At 33.9% G+C, this 25,473-nt stretch overlaps 1 protein-coding gene across 1 annotated transcript; it reads right to left on the bottom strand.

Moving 5' to 3' along the window:
* Nucleotides 1-5,289: 5,289 nt before the first annotated feature.
* On the bottom strand, nucleotides 5,290-5,670 carry LOC131170233 (uncharacterized). Its single transcript, XM_058129301.1, has one exon. The coding sequence runs from the start codon at nucleotides 5,668-5,670 to the stop codon at nucleotides 5,290-5,292; it is 381 nt and encodes a 126-aa protein (XP_057985284.1).
* Between the last annotated feature and the right edge of the window lie 19,803 nt (nucleotides 5,671-25,473).

Raw genomic sequence — 25,473 nt, 5'->3', positions numbered from 1 at the left:
AGTCAACCAAATTTACACCCTTCTTATGAGTTTTAAAGAATATAATTCCTAGGTCTGGTGGATTGCCATCCTTCTGCCCTTTATAAAATACAATATTGCTATACAATAGCATAATATATATAATCTCTAAGATATAAAATTATGAAAATTTTCACTAATATTACCAAGCATAGATAATCTGTCTGTAGGGTTTGCTACCAGTATGATGAAGTATATTTAAATTTTTCCTATTCCTAGTGTTTCAAACACTTGTTTCCTATATTAACAAGGTATTTAAAAACATTTTAAAGAATAATAAAACTAAAGATAAGCATACTTATATTTAATTTACATAATTTCTAATATTAGTGAAATAAAATGTCATACTTTAAACTTTATGGCACAAAAATGGTTCTTGATTAACTAGTCCCAATCTTCTTGATGCATCTCTTTAGGAATATTTTTCAACATCTCTGGAAAAGAACTACAAGGCTTTATATTGTGTCACTTCAAATCTCCTTTTTAATTATTCTATAAATGATTCATATGTTCTAAAGTCTTTTTCTGATATAGCTTAATATCAACATTCTTAAATTTCTCCTACAAAAAGAATTAGAATGAATGAATAATACAAAAAAAATCATTAGAACTTCATTAATAATATAGAAATAATGTATCAATAATAAATAAATGTAATGAACATAAATTATTAATAATGCATATGATAATAATTATTTGAACCTTCATTTGCTTCTTCCTGTAGTGGACTCTCTTCTTCCATTATCTCAAAATCTTAATAGAAGTGTTATTATTTTGATGTTGCTTTGTTGTATTATGTTGCATAGTATTAAAATTTATCAACATTAAGAATAAAAGTAATTATTAGTGTAAACTAAATTCATAACCTTCAATGAAATAGAAACATAGGAATTGAACCTTCATACACTTGTTCAAGTATTTGTTCTTGTATTCCATTATTGTTTTTCCTAGGATCAACATTTTGAAATAGAGAAATGTCATCATGTAGCTCTAACAGACTATGTGCAATCGATGCAATTTGACTTTGTGTGGATGTCACAGGGAAAAATGATATTGATCGATGTCTATGACTCCTTGCCCTTCCTAATGCACCTGGTGGTATAAATGAACTCTTCACTATAGGTCTTTTCTTTTTTTATGACCCCCTTCCTAACATCATATACCTATAATATTAGCACATCAAATATATAAGTGACAATTTTTTTTCTTTTGCAAACCAACAAAATATATCATGACATAAATAAATATGGGAAAAAAGACAAAATGAAATGTAAATCTACGTTGAATAACTTAATTACACATATATATCCAAAATAAAATATGTCTATACTATAAAATTTATTTCTAAAAGAAACATTAGACATTAGCATTCAAATAATAAAAATTAAATAAACTTCATGATCCATGTGTTCTTTTCTTCTGTGTTAAAGATATATCAACTATTTGTGGCTATATATCCATCATCTTCCAACTAATTTTGTCATCTACATCAACTGTGGTCATTTACACATATTCAGGACTAACAGATTTATCATGTTGATATGCTTCATTTAATTGATTCAAATCAACAGGCTCTATGTCTTCTTGTCACAGCTTACCCTTTTATAAGATATAACATGCTTCCGTAATATATCTAATAAATTACTGAAACACCCTCTATCGATAATTCATCAAACATATTACGAGGGATTTAATGATTTCAAATTCATTTTAAAATTAAATTGTCGATAAAAGGTTTAATAGTGATTCAATGATTTAAGAAAATATCATAAAATTAATTATAAAAAGAAATAAGTATTTTTAAAACTTAAATAAATTTGTAGAAAATTCAGCGTGATGACGGCTAAAATTCAACTATTCAAAATTTTAAAACCTGTTAAATAAAACCTATAGCAATAAAGGGATATCACCAATCCATCAAATTATCATTTCATCAATGTTTTTCTTCATTCACAATCAAAAGAAACACATTCTTACAATTCACATTCATTTGATTTCGATAAAATAATATTACATCATTTTTGTATAACTGCTCAGATGATTCTTACATACATATAGTTCATATTTACATCAGAAACAAAATTAAAAAGGGTAACCCAAAAGTAGACCCTGCTTGTCAAAAAGAATACAGCTTCTACAACGCCCACTCAACTGTCTTTTCTTTTCCTCTACCTGCAACAGCATAAAACTATCGCTAAGTATAAGTACTCAGTGGTGCACAATTATCAATTTATAAAACCATTACAAAACAGAAATTGTCAAATCATAACAAAGAATTTAATATGTTCAATTTTCATGAAACAGAAAAACAACATTATATTCCCAAACATTTGCAAATCATTTATTTTCAACAACACAATGATTATAACATTCAAAACCATTAGTGTTGCCAACATCTCACAGTTTAAGTAATGACACAAAATTTCCGATCAATGCTGTGTTGTACACCACGACAAAGCTATTTCAACCCCACTAGCCGTTACTAATGAGGAAAGCAAAACTAGCTAGCAAATATGAGTACACTCATCTGATCTTAATCTCAACTGGTAAACCAAAGAGGGAAGGTAACATTGTCAATCTCTATCCCACTAGCCTTTACTAATAAGGGGAGCAATTAAAGTCTGTCATGTTAACTGTGGTTTTAAAACAATTCTACAACAATTTTCATTCAAACAACAAACATTTCAAATCATCACATAAGGTTGGCAACACATAAATTTCACAAACACTTCTAGATCACATACATCCAGCCACTACCTTGCTACAATAAAATCAATGGCCAAACGTCTGCCTTTTCAACACAATTACAAATTCTTTTCAACATTAAAAATATTCTCTAAACAATATAAACAATTCTCAACTATAAAAGAAATTCACATTTGGCTAATAGAAAATCTTTCCTTATTATTTGTAAATTTAAAATGCGAGAAAAATTGAATTGTGCACAAACCTTATTCCAGTCTCCTTTCTTTGGCTTAATTCTTCCTTTACTTTCAAGTCCTCTTCTCCACTAAAATACACAATTTCAAAAGTTTCAATAGTTATTCTAACTTCCACTAATAGCTAACTAATTAAATTCCTAGTGAAATTCCTAAGATGCTACACATTCTAACTATTTTAGATATACAGTAGACTTTGAACATGTCCTTAGAACTCAATTTCAGTATAGTTGTAATTATAATTTGTTAAATTGGTCTTCACGAAAGTTGTTCCTATGTGTCTTAGTTTTAATTATCATTTTGAATTACTTAATTTGGAGGTTTAGGTCATTAGTTATAGCCAAAATAGCAAGCATTATTCTTGGATACCTTATCCTGCAATTTCAGATTTTCTAGATTTTTACCTGAACTTGCACTCAATATCCAAGCATTTTATATCTAGAATTTGTACCAGGTCTCCAAAGCAAAGTTTTAGGCCTTTGTCATAAATTTCCAAATCATTTCATAGCACCTCAATTGGAGATGTACAAAGGAAGTTATGCTCTATTTACTACCTGAAGGTTATAGGGCAGAATTGTTGAGTTGTAGTAAATTTCAGTTTTGAAATTCTGATTTACTCTAAAATTTCAGCTACTTTTCCCTAAGAATTTGGTCTGAGTCAAAACATGAAAGTTGTAGTTGTATCTCTTTTGTTTATTGTGGGTTTGGAATTACTCAATTTGCATTTGTGTAGCTTAAGTTATGGTCATTTTGCCAAAATTGTTCAGATAACAAATTTCTCAAGTTTCAGGTCAATTCCAGAATCCAAGGAGAATTTTGGACTCACTTTGTCAAGTAAATTTGAATAGGTTACAACCATAATTTAGCATCATAGTCTTCATATGAATTGTTCCCTTGTGTCTTAGGATTACATAGGTTTAAGAATCACTAAATTTGGAGTTTTGTAGAGTGAGTTATGCTCAATTTAGTACGTGTTATTTATCTGGTCAGTTTTCTAGGTTCTAGTTTTGCATTGCCAGATTCTAGCTTTAATTTAAGTATCTTCCAGTCATTTTCAGGGCAAGTGTCCTTCATGAAGATTTTACCATTTTGTCTTAGTTTTCATTTCCCATTAGTTTCACATCATTTAGAGTTATGTAGCTCAAGTTATGAGCATTTAACCTCACTGGACTCGAGCTATCCAGATTCACCACTTAAGGCACATCAATCCACTTAATTTCTTTGCCAAATCATTATGGTTTCTTACTAAATGCACATCAAATAGTCATAATATAACCATATTAGCATTAAAAAAGCTTCATACCATAAAAACCCTAATTGCATAAAAACCCTTACTCCTATGTTCCAACTTCAATCAATTTCTATAGTAATTTCTACACTTAAACTTAAAATACATAAATTCATAACTAATTAAACTTAAATCACCTCTTACCTCAATTTGGCTAACTTTCTATCTTCCCAAATCTTCCAAATCCCTTGTCTTCCTTGCTTCCTTTCTTCAATTTAGGGCTTAATTCAAGGGTTTCTATTGATTTTCTATGGAAATTATGGAAGAGTGTAAGGTTATTAAAGCTTGAAGTGAAGCATTAATGGAAGATTGGTGAGGATGTTGGGACGGCACAAGAGGAAGGAAGAAGATGAAGATGTAGTTGTTAATTTTTGTCTCTTCCTTTTGATATTTATATTATTTAATCCCATAATGGCAATCTTGTAATTATAAAGAATGGCAAACTTGTAATTATTTGGACATTGCTAATCATTATGTTGACTAATAAATTTGATTATCTTAATCATAATTAATTAAGCTAATATTACTTTATTAACTTAATTAATTTCATTTTTGGTCAATGTTGGACCTTTAAATTTAATTGACCAAAATTTGATTTTACCGAGTTTCTGTCCGTCTTTTCTATAATACCTGGTAAGTCCCTTTTTGCATTCTTATGTAACTTGTGTCCTCCTGTCCATTTCTTTAACTCATTAATTCCTTATTTAAATCTAAATTAAATGTCTCACAGGGTCCCACACTAATTACAGTAGAAGGAAAATCCCAAAACACTGGCTTCAGTTACTTCCCAAGCTAGTCAGCCATCGCTATAACTAGAGCACATTTAACTGATTTCAATTTGTTTCTTTTGACTACTTTTGACTTAATTAATCTTAATATAATTTAAATTATGACTTTACACTTCATTTTAAGGATGGTTCCAAACATTCTAGCTGTCCAGATAATCTTCAGTTGACCAGAATAGTAGAATGTTTCGACCTACCTAAAGTGAGGGCGTCACAATTCTCCCCTCCTTAAAAGAAATTTCATCTCGAAATTTACCTATTATCGAACTCTAAATAGCTGTGGATGTTGCCTCCTCATATCCTCTTCGTGTTCTCTTGTGGCTTCTTCTTTGGACTGGTTCCTCCATAACACCTTTATCAAAGGAATTTGCTTTTTTCTGAACTGCTTTGTCTCCTTTGCTAGAATAGCCACAGGCTCCTCAGCATAAGTAAGATATGGACTAACTTCAATAGACTCCAATGGCAATATGTGTGAAGGATCTGACCTATACCTTTGAAGCATGGACACATGGAACACATTATGGATCTTATCCAACTCCGGAGGCAAGGCAAGTCTATATTCCAATGGGCCTACTCTTTCCAAAATCTCATATGGTCCTATGAAGCGAGGACTCAGTTTTCCCTTTCTCCTAAATCTCATGATTTTTTTCATGGGGAAACCTTCAAAAACACCTTATTACCCACATTATACTTAATGTCTCATCTCTTCAAATCCACATAAGACTTATGCCGTTCAGATACAGCTTTTAGTCTATCCTGAATGATTTTAATTTTCTCCTCAATCTGCTGTACAATCTCTAGGCCAATAAACTTTCTTTTGCCCATTTCATCCTAACATAAGGGAATTCTATATTTTCTACCATACAGTGCTTCATAAGGAGTCATTCTAATGCTTGATTGGCAGCTATTATTATCAGCAAATTCAATCAAAGGTAAGTGTATATCCCAACTTCCTTCAAATTCAATAACATAAGCCCAAAGCATATCCTCCAAGATTAAGATGATTCGCTCAGATTGGCCATCTGTTTGAGGGTGGAATGCTGTTCTGAAATTCAATATAGTTCCTAGGGCTTTTTGAAGACTATCCCATAATCTAGAAGTAAATCTCAGATCTCTATCAGATACAATAGATACTGGCACTCCATGTAGTCTCATTACTTCATCAATATACAGCTTAGCCAACCTGTCTAGACTATAATCCATCTTTACTGGTAAGAAATGTGCATGTCACACCTTATCCCTTGTAAGTCATGACATGTTCCCGTAGTATACCTAATGAATTACCGAACTATACATACCGATAATTCATTAAATATGCTACAAGGGACTTTGAACAAATCAATGCTTTTTATCTTATCATTATTTTTGTGAAAAACTGCATGGTGATAGTTAAAACTTTAGCAAAACCCAAGTATGTAACTTGTTGAAAGCATAATATAAGTCAAGTCAAAGATTTTCTTCAATCCATTTCACAACATAAAATTTTTACATTTACATTAGTCTCGAAAGGAATACAAATATTTACAAACTCAAAATGTTATAGCAATGTAATCATTTTTAATATAAATTGCTCAATGTCTGTACATCCATACATATACCTACAAAATATATCAAAAGGAAATTACAGGGGGCATACCTACTACATATACCCACAGTCAATACAAAATGCTACTTCCAAGTCTCTCACTCGGTAGCCTTCTCCTTTGCCTTACCTGCGACAGCATAAATAAGCTATCGCTGAGTATATCACTTAATGGTGCACAACTAATAACTTTAAAACTTAAAATAAAGCACAACTTGTCAAAACATAATAAACCATATTTTCCATAAGCATGAAAAAAAATCACAATAGTTCTAAGTCCATAAGAGCCATTTATTAAAATCACCTTTGAAATGAGAAATCATGCTTCACAAATCACAATTCACAAAGCATAAGTGTTGCCAACATCAATACATAGTTTAGGCCATGACACAAAATTTCATGATTAATGTGAGGGAAGGGCAAATCAACCTCACTAACCATTATTAATGAGGGAAGGGCTAGCTAGCTAATGAGTACTCATATAATCTCATCCCACCAACCATTATTAATGGGGGACATAATCATAATCAAACATCAAAACCCAAGTAACTGTTACTATTAGAGAGTTTCGAAAGGGAATGTCATGCTAACTGTGTTTTCAAAACAATTTTCAAAAGTTTCCAAATCAACCATCACATTTGCAAACCAATAAACCCATTTAAATCATCATAAAACCATATAGAGGTGACAACACCCAAATTTCTCAAATGCTAGAGAAAAACCATATCTCATTCAATTTTAATTCATTTAAAGCAAACTCATTCAAATAAACTCATTCCAATCAATTTACAAGTTTAAAAACAAAGAAAAAGTTTAGTTGTGCACAAACCTTCAATAATTCTCCTTCCTCGTTACTTACTTCTCCTTGTCTGTTCCAACTTCTTTTTCTATTGAAAACACACAAATAGAATACCTCAATACTCATCTCAATTGCTGAAAAGTACTCATTACATGAATGTGTAATGCATTCCTAAGTTAGATTTGCAATTTCAAAGAGTTTTGGATTTTAGATAGCTTGGTGCCCTAATTTTTGAACCTAGTTCTAATCATAATTTGATCAGATGCTCTTCATGAAAACTGTTCATCTAGGTCTTAAATTTATTTTTCTCTTTGAATCACCTAATTTGGAGCTTTTTAGCTTAAGTTATGATTAAATCAATAGTTACTATTCACGTGGACAGATTTTAGCAGATTTGTTGACTTAACTTTGCCTAGCAATTTCATCGAGTTAAGTTCATAATTTGGCTTTAAGTCCTTCATATGAAATGTTCTAATATGTTTCAGGTTTCCATCGGTTCAAGAATCACCTAAATTGGAGTTTTCTAGAGTGAGTTATGATAATTCAAAATTTACTATTTACGTGCACAATTTCTGCAGGTTCCAGGTTTTGGCAAATTTGTTGACCCAATTTTGCTCAGCAATTTGATTGAGTTAAGTTCATAATTTAGCCTTAAGTTCTAACATGAAATGTTCTACTATATTTCAAGTTTCCATCAGTTTAAGAATCACCTAATTCGGAGTTTTCTAGAGAGAGTTATGCCAATGCAAAATTTACTGCTCACGTGGTCACACTGTCAGCGTTTGGAATTCCACCTCCAGATTCAAGGCTCATTTAGGGTAGCTTATGATCATTTTCTAGGAAGCATATCTTCACAAAAATTATACCTCTATGTCTTAAGTTTCATTTCCAATTGGTTTCACACCAATTGGAGTTGTGTAGTTCAACTTATGGCTATCTAAACATGCTAGACTCAGAGTCCAGAAATTTCAACAACTTATCCCTTTTTAATTCCCTTAACTCCTCCCACAAACCAACTTTAATACATGGTCAAACTATCTCAAATGATCACTAATTGACCTTAACTACCTCATTTGAGTATCATATCAACAAGTTCCCAAATTTTCATGCAAAACCCTAGCCTCCATGATCACATTTCATGTAACTTATACCAAATCAACATATACACATCTAACACCATTTCTAAGCAATTTTAATATCAATTACTCACCATACTCTCATACATCAAGGCTGCCAAATTTCACCTTCCCTAAATACGTATCATTTTCTTAAATTTTCATGGAAATTCAACTCAATTCTACATGCTTTAAAAGATGAAAGAAGAGAGCTAAGTAGCACTTCACTCACTAACATTAAATTAAATTTAATTCACCCCAAATGACTATAAATTGACATTAATACATCCTTAGCACTTCATTTTCCAAAACTCCCAAAATTTTCAAAATTCTAGTTTATAATTTCCCCAATCCATACCATTTCATTATTTCCATTCATCTTATAAATATCAATTCACCTTTAAGGCACCTCAAATGCCATAATTAGGTCCTATAAAACTCAATTGGATAGCACCACATAAAAGCCCTAATTTCCCATGAACCCTAATCTTCCATTTTCTAATTTTTGAAATTCCCATGATATTTCACTACCCCAAACATGTATACTACTTCAATTAAACTTGAATTTATCATCAATTTAGCTAAAACACATAAAACCCTAAGTTTTCCCAAAGTGGACCAAAATTTCATGGTGTAAATTTCAATCAACAATTCTTTCATTTTTCATGTTATTTTCACTAGTTTAACCCTAATTCCATGAGCACAAGCTAATTTAGGTTAGAAGGGAGACTTACCTCTAATTGAGCTTTTCCAATCTTCAATTTCTCTTCCAAATCTCTTATTCTTCTTGCTTAAATCCTTCAATCAAAAAGCACTTTGTTGTTTTCTACTAATTAGGTGGAAAACCCATGGATGAAAGGTAGGAAATCAAGGGTTGTGAGGGATTGTTGATGGTGGATTAAAGAAAAGAGAGAGAGAGAGAGTGTGGGAGAGGGTGCACATGAAGGAAAGAAGAAGGGAAATGGCCTTTTTTTTAAAAAAATTTTAGTTAATCATCTTGTGTCTTAAATATTTATCCCCAAAAATTAGTTTATTTAAATTAAAGTTTTAATTGTGTCATAAAGGTAATTAAACTTAAGTTTTTATTTCTTTTCTTTTCTTTTTTACATTTACACTTAATTTTTCTCAAAATTTCTCCACAATTCAATATTTTATTTTTATTTAATTTAATTGATGTTTTGGTGAAAAATCAACCCTTGAAGTGAATTGACCAAAATGCCCCTCATCTGGTCATAATCTTTCTTTTTCATAATACCCGATGAGTCCTTAATTCTTTGGTTCACTTGAATTTTTATTGTGTCCATCTCAATTAATTTTCCTTTTATTTTTGGTCCTTAATGTATCTTTGAATAGTACTAGTCACATACCAAAAATGGTACTATTTAGAGCTCGCAGGTTTTGGGTGTTACAATTCTCCCCTCCTTAAAAATAAAATTTCATCCTTGAAATTTATCTAGTTTCAGTCTTTGAATTGCTATGGGTGCTGCCTCCTTATGTCCTCCTCATGCTCTCATGTAGCCTCTTGGCCTGAATGATGGTCCCACAACACTTTTACTAGAGGTATCTGCTTGTTCCTCAGCTGCTTCACCTCATATGACAAGATCTTTATGGGCTCTTCATCATATGTCAGGTCTGGATTCACCTCAATCTCCTCTACTAGCAAAATGTGAGAGAGGTTTGATCTGTACCTCCTCAACATGGAGACATGAAAGGCATTGTGAATCTTTTCTAACTCTGGAGGCAATGCCAATCTATATGCCAACGGACCCACTCTTTCTAGAACCTAATATGGCCCAATGAAGTGAGGACTCAGTTTCTCCTTTCTACCAAACCTTATGATCTTCTTCCAAGGAGAAACTTTAAGGAATACTTTGTCACCCACACTATACTGAATATCTCTTCTCTTCATATCAATGTAGGACTTCTGTCTATCCGATGCCGCCTTGAGTCTGTCTCTAATGAGCTTAATCTTTTCTTCCATTTACTGCATAAGTTCAAGGCACATTATCTTCCTCTTACCCATTTCATCCTAGCACAAGGGAGTTTTACACTTTCTGCCATAAAAGTGCTTCATATGGAGGCATCCCAATGCTTAACTGATAACTATTGTTGTAGGCAAATTCAATCAAAGGCAAGTGTGTATCCCAACTTCCTTTAAACTCAATTACACAAGCTCAAAGCATGTCCTCCAAAATTTGAATGATCCTTTCAGACTGACCATCTTTCTGTGGATGGAATGCTGTGCTGAAGTTCAATCTAGTTCCTAGGGCTTTTTGGAAACTACCCTAGAATCTAGAAGTGAACCTTGGATCTCTACCTGATACAATAGACATTGGCACTCCATGCAACCTCACCACTTCATTAATGTATAATTTAGCTAATCTTTCTAGGCTGTAATCCATTCTCACTGTCAGAAAGTGTGCAGACTTGGTCAATCTATGAACAATAACCCAAACTGCCCATTATCATCAATCTCCAAATTGGCATGTAAAGCCTTCAAGCCATGTACCATAGATAAAGGTGAAACTCTCAAACTAGCCATGGTCTTGCGACTTAAGGCATTTGCCACCACATTAGCTTTCCCAGGTTGGTAGTCAATCAGACAATCATAGTCTTTTCTCAGCTCTAACCACCTTTTCTGCCTCAAATTCAACTCCTTCTATGTGCCCAAGTACTTCAAACTTTTATGATCTGTGTATACATAACATTTCTACCCATACAAGTAATGTCTCTAGATCTTCAAGGCAAAGACAATGGCTGCCAGCTCCAAGTCATGTGTAGGATAATTCCTCTCATGCGGTTTAAGCAGGCATGAAGCATAGGCAATGACATTCCTATCTTGCATCAACACACAACCTAATCCACTATGAGAAGCATTATTGTATACAGTGTAGTCTTTACCTGGAGTAGGTAAAGTCAGAACTGGAGCTTCAGTCAAACATCGTTTCAACTCATTAAAGTTTTCCTGGCATTTGTCAGTCCATTGAAATTTCACATCTTTCTGAAGCAACTTGGTTAGTGGAGATGCTAGCATGGAGGATCCCTTCACAAAATGACGATAGTACCCGGCTAACCCAAGAAAACTGCGAACTTCAATGACATTTCTGGGCGGCTTCTAGTTAAGGATAGCTTCTATCTTGCTAGGATCTACTTGGATACCCTCTGCAGATACAATATACCCCAAAAATGTAATCTCCTTCAGCCAAAACTCACATTTTGATAGTTTTGCATACAACTGTTTCTTTCTTAAAGTATATAATACTATCCTCAAGTGCTTATCATGTTCCTCTGCATTCTTTGAGTACACTGAAATATCATCAATGAACACCACAACAAACTAGTCCAAATATGGCCTGAAGATAGAGTTGATCAGGCCCATAAAAGCAGCTGGAGCATTAGTTAACCTGAATGGCATCACTAAGAATTCATAGTGGCCATACCGAGTCCTAAAGGCAGTTTTAGGAATACTCTGCTCCTGCAACCTCAACTGATAATAGCCTGATCTCAAATTAATTTTGGAGAATACAGTTATAACCCTTAGCTGATCAAATAGATCATCAATCAGTGGCAGAGGATATCTGTTCTTTATGGTCACCTTATTCAACTGTCTGTAGTCTATGCATAGTCGGAGAGTACCATCCTTCTTCTTCACAAACAATACTGTGCTCCCCAAGGTGACACACTAGGGCGGATGAAACCCTTATCTAGCAACTCCTGCAATTGCTCCTTCAACACTTTCAACTCAGCAGGTGCCATCCTATAAGGAGTGATGGAAATACATTAGGCATAATCTCAATTTCAAACTACACCTCTCTTTTCGGAGGCAATCCCGGCAACTCTCTTCCTGAAAGACATCCGAAAAATCACATACTATAGGAATCCTTAAGGTCTGGACTTCCTACTTGGGTGTCTATCACATGAGCTAGATAAGCTTCATATCCCTTCCTAATCATCTTTCTAGCAAGTGCAGCTGAAGTGATGTTAGATGGCAATAATTGGCTCTTCCCTTATATTACTACATCTGCATACTCGAGAAGATCAAAAGTGACTGTCTTTAGTCTACAGTCAATCATGGCATGATGCCTTGCTAACCAATCCATGCTCAAGATAATGTAATAATTTCGGAAGGGCATTTCAATTAAATCAGATAGAAAGATGTGTCCTTAGATCACCAATGGACAATCCTTATACAATTTATTCACCTTAACCTCTTGTCCTAAAGGACTAGTCACTAACACTTCATAATCCAATTTCACACAAGGAATAGCAATAGAACATGCAATACTGGCACTAGCATAAGAATGTGTAGAATGGGGGTCAAATAGCACATAAACATCCTTGTTAAAGATAGAGAATATACCAGCCACAACATCTGATGTCTCAACTTCCTCTCTTTGGCACATGGTGTACACCCTGGCTGGTGCATCACTCTGTTTTGGTTGGCTCACTGTGCCCAGGCTACCAGAAGTGCTGCCTGTACCCCTGCCTCAGCCTCTACTAATTGTCTGTGGTCCTCTGGAAGTAGAACCTTGCATAGATCCCTCAATGGTGGTAGGTGGCCTAGATATGCGGGCACTAGTATAATCTCTAGCAAAATGCCCACTTCCACCACAGTTTTAATAGGCTCCTATGCCCTTATAACATACTTCTCCATGTGTTTTGCCACAGGTGATGTCTGCTGACTAGATCTAAGTGGCCTCTACCCTAAGAATCTTTTCCTACCAGATCCTCTGTTACTTGATCCCCCAAAACTCTTTCTCTTACCCGAACTACTGCCAGAAGCTTGACTAGAAGTCTTCCTACTCTTATCTTTTTCTTTAATTCCCTTTTTAACAGCCCCTTCTGACTCAATCCTTTCTAATTCTAGAGCTTGGGATATTAGTTCTGAGAAGTTCTAGAAGGAGTGGAAGCATAGTGATTTGTTCATTAGAGCATTGAATTTCAAAATTTTTCTTCTAGGGTTACATGCATCATACCATATCTCTTATGTGCCTAATTAATTTCAATGCTCAATTGCATATTAAAACACTTTTAATATGTATTAGGATCTATGTTTGCCATTCAAGATTGTGAATTAACAAATTAATTCATTTAAACCCTAGTTTAAAAGAGGAGTTAGAGCACTAACCTCTTTGATGCACAATGGAAGTGATTGGCACCTTTAGGAAGTACCTAAGACCCCAAGTGTTGTCCCTCTAGCTTGTCCACACTAAGATCACCAATGGGCAGCCCCAATTTGCTTCTCAAGCCTTTTCTAACTAATTATAAATTGGGTTCTTAACTTTAGAGAGGTTATATGTGTGTATAGGACACTAGAAACAATTTCTAGCAATTTTAATTCAAAAGGAATGGAGTGATTCTCTTTCAATTGATGAGAAAAGAGGAAGAGAAGAGAGGGAGAAAGAGGTGCCACCCCACATAGACAAGAGAGAATAATGTATTTTTTTCTTCTTTCTTTTCCCTTTTATAATTAGGTCATTAAGTCACTTAAACCCTATGCCACATTTCACCTCCACATTGCATCTTATTTTTAATTGACCTAATCACATTAATCAAAGTGTCAAAGCTAGACTTAATCTTGACTTTGATCATCTTACATGATAGGAAGGCAAATGATAAGCTAATATGGTGCTATGTTTCACCATCTCATGGTGCTACATGTCACCATGTGGAATGATCAAATTACTCTTATGTTGTAATTTTAAGTTCTCAACCCAAAATCATTATTTCTCCTCTTCAAATCAATTTATATCAAATATAAATTAATTAATTAATCTTTATTAATTAATTTCACATAATTAAATTCATATTTAAATACTTTAAATATAAATTTAACTTATACTATACATCCAATAACCTAGATTTTGTTTCAAGTTATGCTAGGGACTTTGCAATCTTATTTCAAACCAAACCTTTTTAATTAATCAATTAAACTCTTTAATTAATCAATTAAATCGCATTTTACTTAGTGATTATCTTGTGTATGTGTGTGACTCTCTATGCTCATCTATAATTGGCAATAAGATATGATATTAACTCTTAATATCATCAGAACTCTTTCTTACCATAAATGATTTCTCTAAATCATTTTAGGCATCTCATAGACCATGGTTGACACCTAGCATAGCGTGCTATGGCCACCCAATTAGTAACATGGAATACCTTAAATGAACCTTTAATCATATGTTACCATACACTAGAATCTCTCTGTTACAAAATCCCAATTCGAGCTGGAGTCATGGTTTATGTCAAACCCCATTTGCTATGAATATTATGTTCTCTTTTAATTCCAGTTCTTGATTAATTAGATTTTCTTATCAGAAACTCTTTTCTGACTAAATCTCTCTGTCTTGGCCAGGAACTTGAAACATCAAGAACAATTAAATGAACATAGGACTTTATCCCTACTTATTTAGGGTAACAGATTCCATCTTGATCAACACCTACCTTCATATATAACTAGCAGGAGCCAACACATGCCCATATACCCATACACAGTACAAGTATGAAAGCAGTATCAAACTCAAACCACCTATATACAAGATAATTGTTTTATCTCAGGTCTATAGATTATATGCACTGATATGATATATGACAATGCATTGACAAGAGTAAACTCCTTATGCTTGTCATATGCATCACTGGTTCGGCCTACTTATAATGTATAAGTGCCTGCCATGTTTGTCATATGGCATGAGACTCACCATTCCATCTTATTTATATCTCATATAAATACCTTGGGAACAAATATGATTATAATCTTTTTGGATAAGTCATGTCCTGTGTGAAGTATCCTTGATTGTGAACCAATTTATGATACTTTGTGCTAAAAATATTATCACTCATATTCTTAACAACTTAAGAATAGAATTTCTAACAAAATATCAATGGACCTTTTCTATTACACATAAATACATTTTGTAAACAGAAAAGTGAAATTGCCTTTTATTAATAAAATATGTACAAGATACATACTAAATGATATGCTTTAGGGCATACTACTAATAATCTCCCACTAGCACTGGAACAATTCACTACAATATCTTAGACCCATCTTCTCAAGATGTCAGTCTAACTGAGCTTGTGATATAGGCTTCGTAAATGGATCAGCTGGATTTTCAGCCGATGCTATTTTCTACATGGCTATATTGCTTCGCCCAACTATCTCTCTCATAATGTAATAGTGCCTTTCTATGTGTTTGGATTTTCAGTGAGCCCAGGGTTCCTTATCCAAACAATGCAGTAATATACTCAGATTCTGTAGTGGAATCAGCAGTCATACTCTGATATCTGATTGGAAATCAAAATCAGTATAACCATTGAATTGCAAGTCACCACCTCTATTAATCAAGAATAAATCCTTAGTTCTTCTTAAGTACTTAAGGATGTTCTTGACAACTATCCAGTGTTCCAAACCTAGATTGGATTGAAACCTGCTAGTCAAACTAACAGCATGTGTGATATCCAGCCTAGTACACATCAATACATGCATCAAACTTTCAATAGCCGAAGCATATGGAATCCTGGCCATTTTATCTCTTTCTTCAGGTGTCTTTGGAGATATATCTTTAGAAAGGTGGATACCATGTCTCACTGGTAACAATTCTCTCTTGGAATTAAGCATGTTAAACCTCTTTAATACCTTTTTTAAGTATAGACTTTGGGATAAACCAATTATTCTTTTCGCTCTATTTCTATAGATACAAATTCCAAGAATATAGGTTGCCTCCCCTAAGTCTTTCATAGAGAATGTATTTGATAACCATACCTTTACAACTGTTAACATATCTATGCCATTACCTATCAAAAGAATATCATCCACATATAAGACAAGGAAAGTGATAGCATTGTCACTAACCTTCTTATATACACATGGTTTATCCACATTTTTTATAAAACCAAATGACTTAATGGCTTCATCAAAACGGATGTTCCAACTCCTCGAAGCTTGTTTCAACCCATATCGCTTTAGCTTGCATACCTTAGAACCTTCTTGGGATTCAAAACTCCTAGGTTGTTCCATGAAAATGTTTTCTTCAATGTATCTATTGAGAAAAGCTGTTTTGACATCCATCTGCCAAATCTCATAATCATAGTATGCAGCTATTACTAATAGAATCCTAATTGATTCAACCATGGCAACAGGCGAGAAAGTCTCCTCATAATCGATTCCTTGTCTTTGGCAAAACCCTTTCGCAACTAGCCTTGCTTTATAGGTCTCTACCTTTCCATCAAAACTAATTTTCTTCTTAAAAACCCATTTATTCCCTACAGGTACAATAGCTTCAGGTGGGTCAACAAGATCCCAAACTTGATTCTTATACATGGAATCAATTTCGGATTTCATAGCTTCAATCCATTTTGAAGAGTCTATATCTGATATAGCTTCTTCATAGGTAAGTGGATCATCTCCATGATCTACTTCTTCATGAGTAAACAACTCTTGTTCATCTTCATGAAGGAAACCATATCTCATTGGTGGGTGAGATATCCTAGTTGATCTGCGAGGAATTACTGTAGATGTTTCATCAATAGGTGTAGGTTGACTAGATGGATCTATATCCATTTGATCTGTTGGTTGGTTAGAATTCTCCAATTCTAACTCTATTTGCCTTCCTTTGCCTCCTTCTTGAATAAACTGTTGCTCAAGAAATATGGCATCTCTGCTTATCACAACCTTTTGTGATGTAGGCAAATAAAAATAATATCCAAAACTCTCTTTTGGATATCCAACAAATCGACCATTTTTTGATATGGTTTCCAATTTATCAATGTTCAGCTTTTTTATAAAAGCTGGACAACCCAAAATCTTAAGATGCTTAAGACTTGGTTTTCTTCCATGCCATATCTCATAAGGTGTGGAAGAAACTGATTTTGATGGAATCCTTTGTAGAATATGCAAAACTGATTCTAATGCAAATCCCCAAAAGGAGATTGGCATATTAGTATAGCTCATCATACTATGCACCTTATCTAATAGGGTACAATTTCTCCTTTTAGATACACCATTCAGCTATGGCGTTCCTGGAGGAGTCAGCTGGGAAACAATGCCATGCTCTTTCAAGTATTCATCAAATTCAGTACTTAAGTATTCACCTCCACGATCTGATAGAAGAGTTTTAATACTTTTTCCTGTTTGATTTTCTACTTCAGATTTAAATTCTTTGAACTTTTCAAAGGATTCATGTTTGTATTTCATCAAATATAAATACCCAAACCTTGATTTATCATCAGTAAAGGTAATAAAGTAATGAGAACTGCCACTAGCCATTTTCTTAAATAGACCACATACATCACTATGTATTAGCTCCAAAATATTTTTAGCTCTTAGTCCTTGTCTAACAAAGGGTGATCTAGTCATTTTGCCTTGAAGGCAGGATTCACAAGTTAGAGTAGGTTCAGACCCAATGAGGATAAAATCCCCATTTTCTCCAGTTTTGCAATCCTATCTTCTGCAACATGACCTAATCTTAAGTGCCAAATATATTTTGAACTTGAGTTGATTTTCATCATGGCATTGCATTCTTTTAGATTGCTTGCATTCATTTTGTGTTTATCATTATTATCCAAATAATAAAGACCATCATGCATATAACTCGAGCCAACATATTTATTTTCAAAATAAATATAGCAAACATCATCTGTGAACTGAAATTCATAACCATTTCTAGTCAAACTAGATATAGAAATGATATTCTTAAAAGCATCAGGCATATACAAAATGTTATTCAAACACAAAGCATGTCCACACATATAAAAGGATTTAGATCCTATGGCTAAAGCTTCAACAGTTGAGCCATTGCCAATTTGGAGTCTAACATCTTGAACATGCAAGCTACTACTATTTGCTAGTTCCTGCATATCATAAGAAATGTAAGAACTGGCACCAGTATCTAAAACCAAAGCTATAGATGAACTATGAGTATTATCAGTATCTAAATAACAAGATATAGACATACCTTCTGAAGGTATATCCTTCTTGTCCTTCAGAGAAGCAAGATATTCTAGGCAGTTCCTTTTCTAGTGCCCATCTTTCTGGCAGTGAAAACACTTTCCTTTGCCTCCATCAGCTTTGGTCTTCTCTTTCTATTTGGCTATCTTTTTGGAAGGTCCTAGAACTTGAGGTTTCTTTTTCTTATTGCCCTTCTTCTTGTTGGACTTTCCAGCAGAAGAAGAAGCAATCAAAGCTACCTCTTTTCCTTTATTACTCGGCATATTATTTTTGGGCAATAACAAGCATGTTAAGTAAACTGGCCAAGGTGTATTCCTGCTTAGTCATATGGAAATTTATCACAAAATTCCCAAATGACTCAGGTAGAGACTGAAGAATCAAATCCGTCTACAATTGGAAATCCATGTTAAAGTCAAGATGTTCCAGTTGCTCTATAAGTCGAATCATCTTGTGGACATGATCCCCAACATTCTGTCCCTCAGACATCCTCATTCGAAAGAGTTGCCTAGATATCTCATACCTAGCATTCCTGCTATGCTCACCATGTAACTCTTGTAGGTGAAGGAGGATCTCACTTGCACTCTGCATGTTCTCATGCTGCTTCTGTAACTCATTACTCATAGAAGCAAGCATGTAACACTTGGCTCTCATATTATGCTCCTTCCACTTGTCCAAAGTGTCATGTTCCTCTTGAGTGGCCTCTAGAGGTAAGGGACCAAAAACATTTGAGTCTAGAACATATTCAATACGTTCTAGGTTCAGGACAAGTTTTAAATTTCTTAGCTAATCAAAAAGATTAGGTCCTGTCAACCTATTGTGATCAAGTATGCTCACAAGGATATTGGATGGTGGTGGTTGTTGAGTGCTCATTATTATCAGAAGAACAACTATAGAAAATAACTAAATTAATTAGTAAATGTATCAAGTAATTAACCAAAATGATTATGGTCTTTTAATCAAATTGGTCATCCCACTAACTTGGCGAATCCTACACTTCTAAAGTAGGAAACGAAAATCCTAGTTAGATGGATTTCTAGTGGGTGATTGAATTCTTATAGTCTTATTGATCATCCTCAGGCACATCCATTATTGGAATTACAATAAACTATAAGTGAGCAACTCCTTGCCCATCACATCTCATGTGAGATTCAATCCTTTATCTAGCCCCTAATGCTCAAAATCTCAGGCACATCCACTATTGATTCATCTTGCATTAGTTAAGTTGATCCCATTACGCCAGTAAACATGCAAATAACTTTAATGTCCTCAGGCACATCCATTATTGGACATCAACTTATTTACATATTTACAACATCTTATGCTTAACAATTATTCTTAAGAAAATCTCTTAAATTAAATGCATTAAATGCAAGTATTTAAAATTTTTTAAAATAATTGCCTTAATGGAGGGCCCATGATATAATTAGTTTAATTATACCATTTCTAACTTAATCATTTGTTTGGAAGATTTAGTGGTCGGCTTAATTACTATTATATTCTCACTTTTCACATTATCCAATTAGCATGCATATATCATGTGACACCCTTACCCGTCTATAATATAGCCGAGTAAGATATGTCACATAGTGTACCGGAACACCATATTTTATCTCAATTATTTTTATCCTTCCTTAATTTATTTCTTCATAGTTATGAAGTGCAATTTGTGAAATATAACACATTTAAGTCATTTATTGAAATTATAAATTTATTTGAGGTTCTAAAAATTTTATAGAAAATCCGGCAGAGTACCAGCTAAAAATGGAGAAAACAGTTCTTCGGAACCTGTGAAAAACACTTCCAATAATCATTTTCAATCATTCTCAAACTCTAATAACTATCAACCTGGTCTCAATATTTCTCAACAATACTTCTATTTCTCATTCATTCATTTCACATGATAATCTTATACAAATCATAAATAAATACTCAATTTTTCATTTATAACACAAATTCCAACTATTTACATCAATACCAAAATATAGTACATGAGTCTCAATTATACATGAGAAAATAAAATTTTAATTACAAAATACCAAAATGGGACCTAGTGTCCTACCAATGCACTGAAGTCTGTGAGGTGACATGGACACTATGCAGAACCGTGGATGGCCTTACCTAGTCTGTGGTCTACTGGGCTCTTTGTCAGTCTCTCCAGAACCTATGCATGGCAAAAAGCAATGCGCTAAGCAATAATACTTAGCGGTGCCAATAATAAAATAAAAAGGACTAAAAGGAAATAAATATGCAGTGAATGTATTGATGTCTCATACAGACAAATTTTCGATAATTATTTGTAATCTTACTTATTTGGTACTTGTTATATTTATTATTTTATTAAATTTATCAATTTTCATTTTTTGGTTGCCCAAGTAACCTATACTGGATGACTAGACTGGATAAATGGGTAAATTGGCACTGGGTATCAAGTACCTCGGTGTAACACCCTAGGCAAATCCCACATCGACAAAACACGGGAGAGATGCTGGATTTATAAGTTGGCGGTTCGTAACCCCTAGTGACGCATTTTAAAACCGTGAGGGCTTCGGCCCAGAGCGGACAATATCACTAGTGGGCTGGGCCATTACATTTGTGGTATCAGAGCCACTCCGCGTGCAACCTTGGGCGATGGTGGGGCAAATCTCAGCGAGGACGCTGAGTCCCATAAAGGGGGTGGATTATAACACCCTAGGCAAATCCCACATTAACAAAACACGGGAGAGATGCTGGGTTTATAAGTTGGCGGTTCGTAACCCCTAACGACTCGTTTTGAAATCGTGAGGGCTTTAGCCTAGAGCGGACAATATCACTAGTGGGCCGGGCCATTACACTCAGGCCGTCACACCATCGGTCACATATGTATCTCCCGGTGTGCAATAGAATAGCTGATAAGCTATAATAAACATTAGGCACAAGGCCAAGTATCATCATAATATCAGAATGGCTAAAAGCCATAAAATCACAGAATGGCATAATGCCATATGCAGTACTGCTAACTGAACCCCATTAGCATGCCAACCTATCTAAACCAATCTTACTAGGTGTACTAGGGCATGTTACACTTTTAAATTTTACCATTCTTGAAATTGAAGTTTCATTGTTACTATTTATTTCATTAGTCAACTAAAATATTGACTTTTTCATAGACAATACGTATATTGATTCTAATATCCCCAACATACCACATTTTGTATTCTAAAGTTGTTAATAATGGTTGCCAATACCATTTCATAGCTTAGTGTTAGTTATTTACAATTTTCAGATTTTAAGCACTAAGTTTACTATTCCATTGGTCATTTGTACAGTAGGAATTTGGCAAAATTGTCTTCATGAAAATTGTTCCTTATTGTGTCTAGTTACATTTCTTTTTTTAAATCACTCTATTTGGAGTTTTGTAGCTCAAGTTATGGCCTAAACACCATAACTGGCCAGATTGCAAATTTTCCAGATTTTCTGGGCAGAACCCATTTTACAATTTTCGTACACTGATTGTAGGTTAGTTTTTGAATATATTATGGTCAAAATTTGGGTTTGTTTTCTACATAAAAGTTATAGGTCTATGTCTCACCTTTCTACTGATAAAATTTTAGATCAATTGAACTTGCCTACACTGAGTTATGACCATTTGAACAAACATTATTCATTTAGTCATTTTCCAGGGACAGCCTGTTGGTCACCTGGATTAGGGTAATTTTTAGGTCAACTTGGTTTGGTTTTCTGGGTAGGGTTTCTTCACCAAAGTTGTACCATTATGTGTCTAGTTTCATGTCCAATTGGCCTTGCACCAATTGAACCTATACAACTCCATTTATAGCTACCCAAACCTGCTGGACTCACAACTAGTCCTGTAGGTTACCAAGGGCAGCATGCCTAAGCTCAACTCCAACATCCTTACTCACTTCAATTCCTCCTCACACACATTCAAATGGTCACTAATTGACCATTACAATATTAACATACCATTACATAAGCAAACCCTAATGTTGTTCAAGTGTCCACATTTTTAAGATTCATCCATGCATCACACTTGCATTTCACTTACTCTTACATGTTCAATCACTCATCTCATGCTATGGGCAGCTCATAAACACTTTACTTCAAGTAAATTCATCAAACCCTAACCAACCCTAAGCTACCAAAATTATAGGGATGCACACATACAAATTTTTTTTTTCTTACACTTTCCATTTATTTCAAGGCATTAAACATGGCTTAAGTAAAAAAAGTAAAAGATTGGACATTAACCTCTTTGAAGAGATTTTCTCCTTCACAAATCTTTAGTTTCTTGGCTTTTCTTGGCAGCCAAACACCTTTCCAAGTAGTATAGACAAGTTTTATTGAAGGGAACTTAGGGTTTGTTGGTAATTTGGTAAGGGTGTAAAGCTTTAGGTGAAGCTTTAATGGAGGTTGGGTTTAAGGGAAGGGAGACGGCTGGTTTGATGAGGAAGAAGGCAGATTTCCTTTTAAGTTTTTTTTTTTTTTTTTGTCTCAATTATCCTCTTTTATAGGTTAATTTAAGTGATGCTTAATTGTGATTGGTGGAATTTTTTTAAATGACATCGTGGTAATGTCATAATTGGCATTTTTTTTTATTTTCTTTTCTTTTCTTCTCTACTCATTTTTAATTTAATTTCTAGCAATATTTATTAACATTTTATGTCATGATAATTATTTACTTAACTGGACAAGTCGGCCAAAAATCATCTCTGAAGACGAAATGACCAAAATACCCTCCGTTTGGCTTAACAGACCAAAATTGTTTATACTGATTGAAAAATTTTTCTAAGCATTTTCTTGGCATTCTAATGCCTTAGAAACCTCAATGACTCTTCTCTGGAGTCCAAAAATTTATTTTATGAATTTTCTCCCAGGTCTAGGACTCATAGTCATGAGGACCGCAACTTCCCACTGGGTTACCCATCTCTAGGGCACCGGCTCACTTAACTTGGTTGTATTTTATTTTTAAAATTTTTTCTAAATTTTTCTTATTAATATTTAAGTTAATTATAGTTCCTCACTTTAGTTTAAGTATTTTTCCAGACGTTTTAACTGTCCGGACTGACACTGATCACTGGAATAGTAGAATGTACAAAATTGTTACAGTGAGGGTGTTCATATCATATACTTGCATACATTCTCTTATATCTCATGCATACATGGATAAATAATAAATATGGTATGATCATGGACTTTCTAAGGGATTCAATTCTGAGCCACCAAGAATTGAATCAGGGCATTCCTAGGTGCATTTCATTCATTCATTTTACAAGAGTTGCTGAAGAAGTACATAATCAACACTTGATCTTGAATTCCTCCCACTGGTCCCACCAATGCTCTTGACCTCCTTGATCTTCTTGCAATCCAATTACATTGTAATCCTTGGCATACCAAAGTAAATTTACAAGATCATGGACTTTAAAGTCCTCAAATAAATGAAATTACAACCCAAATTATTACAACACTTATAATGCATGCCACTAAAAATAAAATTTATTATTTTACAACCCAAAGAAAATAAAAGAAATAAATTTAATCACATTGGTCTTTTATTGTCTATGATCATCCATCATGCATATTACCATTTAACAATTAAATAAAACATACATACTAAAATTAAATTGAATATCTCATATTCAACTAAAAAATTCATATTTGAATCTCATTCAAACAAATTTAAAAATTCAGATTTGAATCTCATTCAAACAAATTTAAAAATTTAAATTTGAATCTTATTCAAACAAATTTAAAAAATTCAGATTTGAATCTCATTCAAACAAATTTAAAAATTCAGATTTGAATCTCATTCAAACAATTGAATCAAAATTTAATTATGTGATTAAAATTCTTAATTAAACAATTTAATTAAGCATGGGCCTAATTATGGGCCTTAAAAACATAACAATTATACAAAGAGGCCCATAGTCCATGCGCATCATGTAAACACTCCCTAGGAGTGTTCTCCTCAAAACCATGTGCACCATCAAGCTCATAACCATACCGCCACATATATGAATGCAACTAGCAATGAATCAATCAAAATTGATTAAATCACACAATTAAATCTCATATTAAACAATCTAAATGGCAAATATAATGGCTCTGATACCAATTGAAGGAGCGGAAGCATAGTGATTTGTTCATTAGAGCATTGAATTTCAAAATTTTTCTTCAAGGGTTACATGCATCATACCACATCTCTTATGTGCCTAATTAATTTCAATGCTCAACTGCATATTAAAACACTTTTAATATGTATTAGGATCTATGTTTTCAAGATTGTGAATTACCGAATTAATTCATTTAAACCCTAGTTTAAAAGAGGAGTTTGAGCACTAACCTCTTTAATGCAATATGGACACAATTGGCACATTTAGGAAGCACTAAGGACCCCAAGTGTTGTCTCTCTAGCTTGTCCACACCAATATCACCAATGGATACCCTCTACAGATACAATATACCCCAAAAATGTAATCTCCTTCAGGCAGAACTCACATTTCGATAGTTTCGCATACAACTGTTTCTCTCTCAAAGTCTGTAATACTATCCTCAAGTGCTTATCATGTTCCTCAGCATTCTTTGAGTACACCAAAATATCATCAATGAACACCACAACAAACTTGTCCAAATATGGCCTGAAGATAGTGTTCATCAGGCCCATAAAAGTAGTTGAAGCATTAGTTAACCCAAATGGCATCACTAAGAATTCATAGTGGCCATACCGAGTCCTAAAGGCAGTTTTAGGAATACTTTACTCCTGCAACCTCAACTGATAATAGCCCGATCTCAAATCAATTTTGGAGAATACAATTACAACCTTTAGCTGATCAAATAGATCATCAATCAGTGGCAGAGGATATCTATTCTTTATGGTCACCTTATTCAACTGTTTGTAGTCTATGCATAGACGGAGAGTACCATTCTTCTTCTTCACAAACAATACTGTGCTCCCCAAGGTGGCACACTAGGGCGAATGAAACCCTTATCTAGCAACTCCT

Source organism: Hevea brasiliensis, chromosome 11 (assembly GCF_030052815.1).
Source record: "Hevea brasiliensis isolate MT/VB/25A 57/8 chromosome 11, ASM3005281v1, whole genome shotgun sequence".
In the NCBI taxonomy this organism is placed as follows: Eukaryota; Viridiplantae; Streptophyta; class Magnoliopsida; order Malpighiales; family Euphorbiaceae; genus Hevea; species Hevea brasiliensis.
The sequence above is the reverse complement of the archived record's forward strand: the minus strand, read 5'-3'. Positions and strand labels throughout refer to the sequence as shown.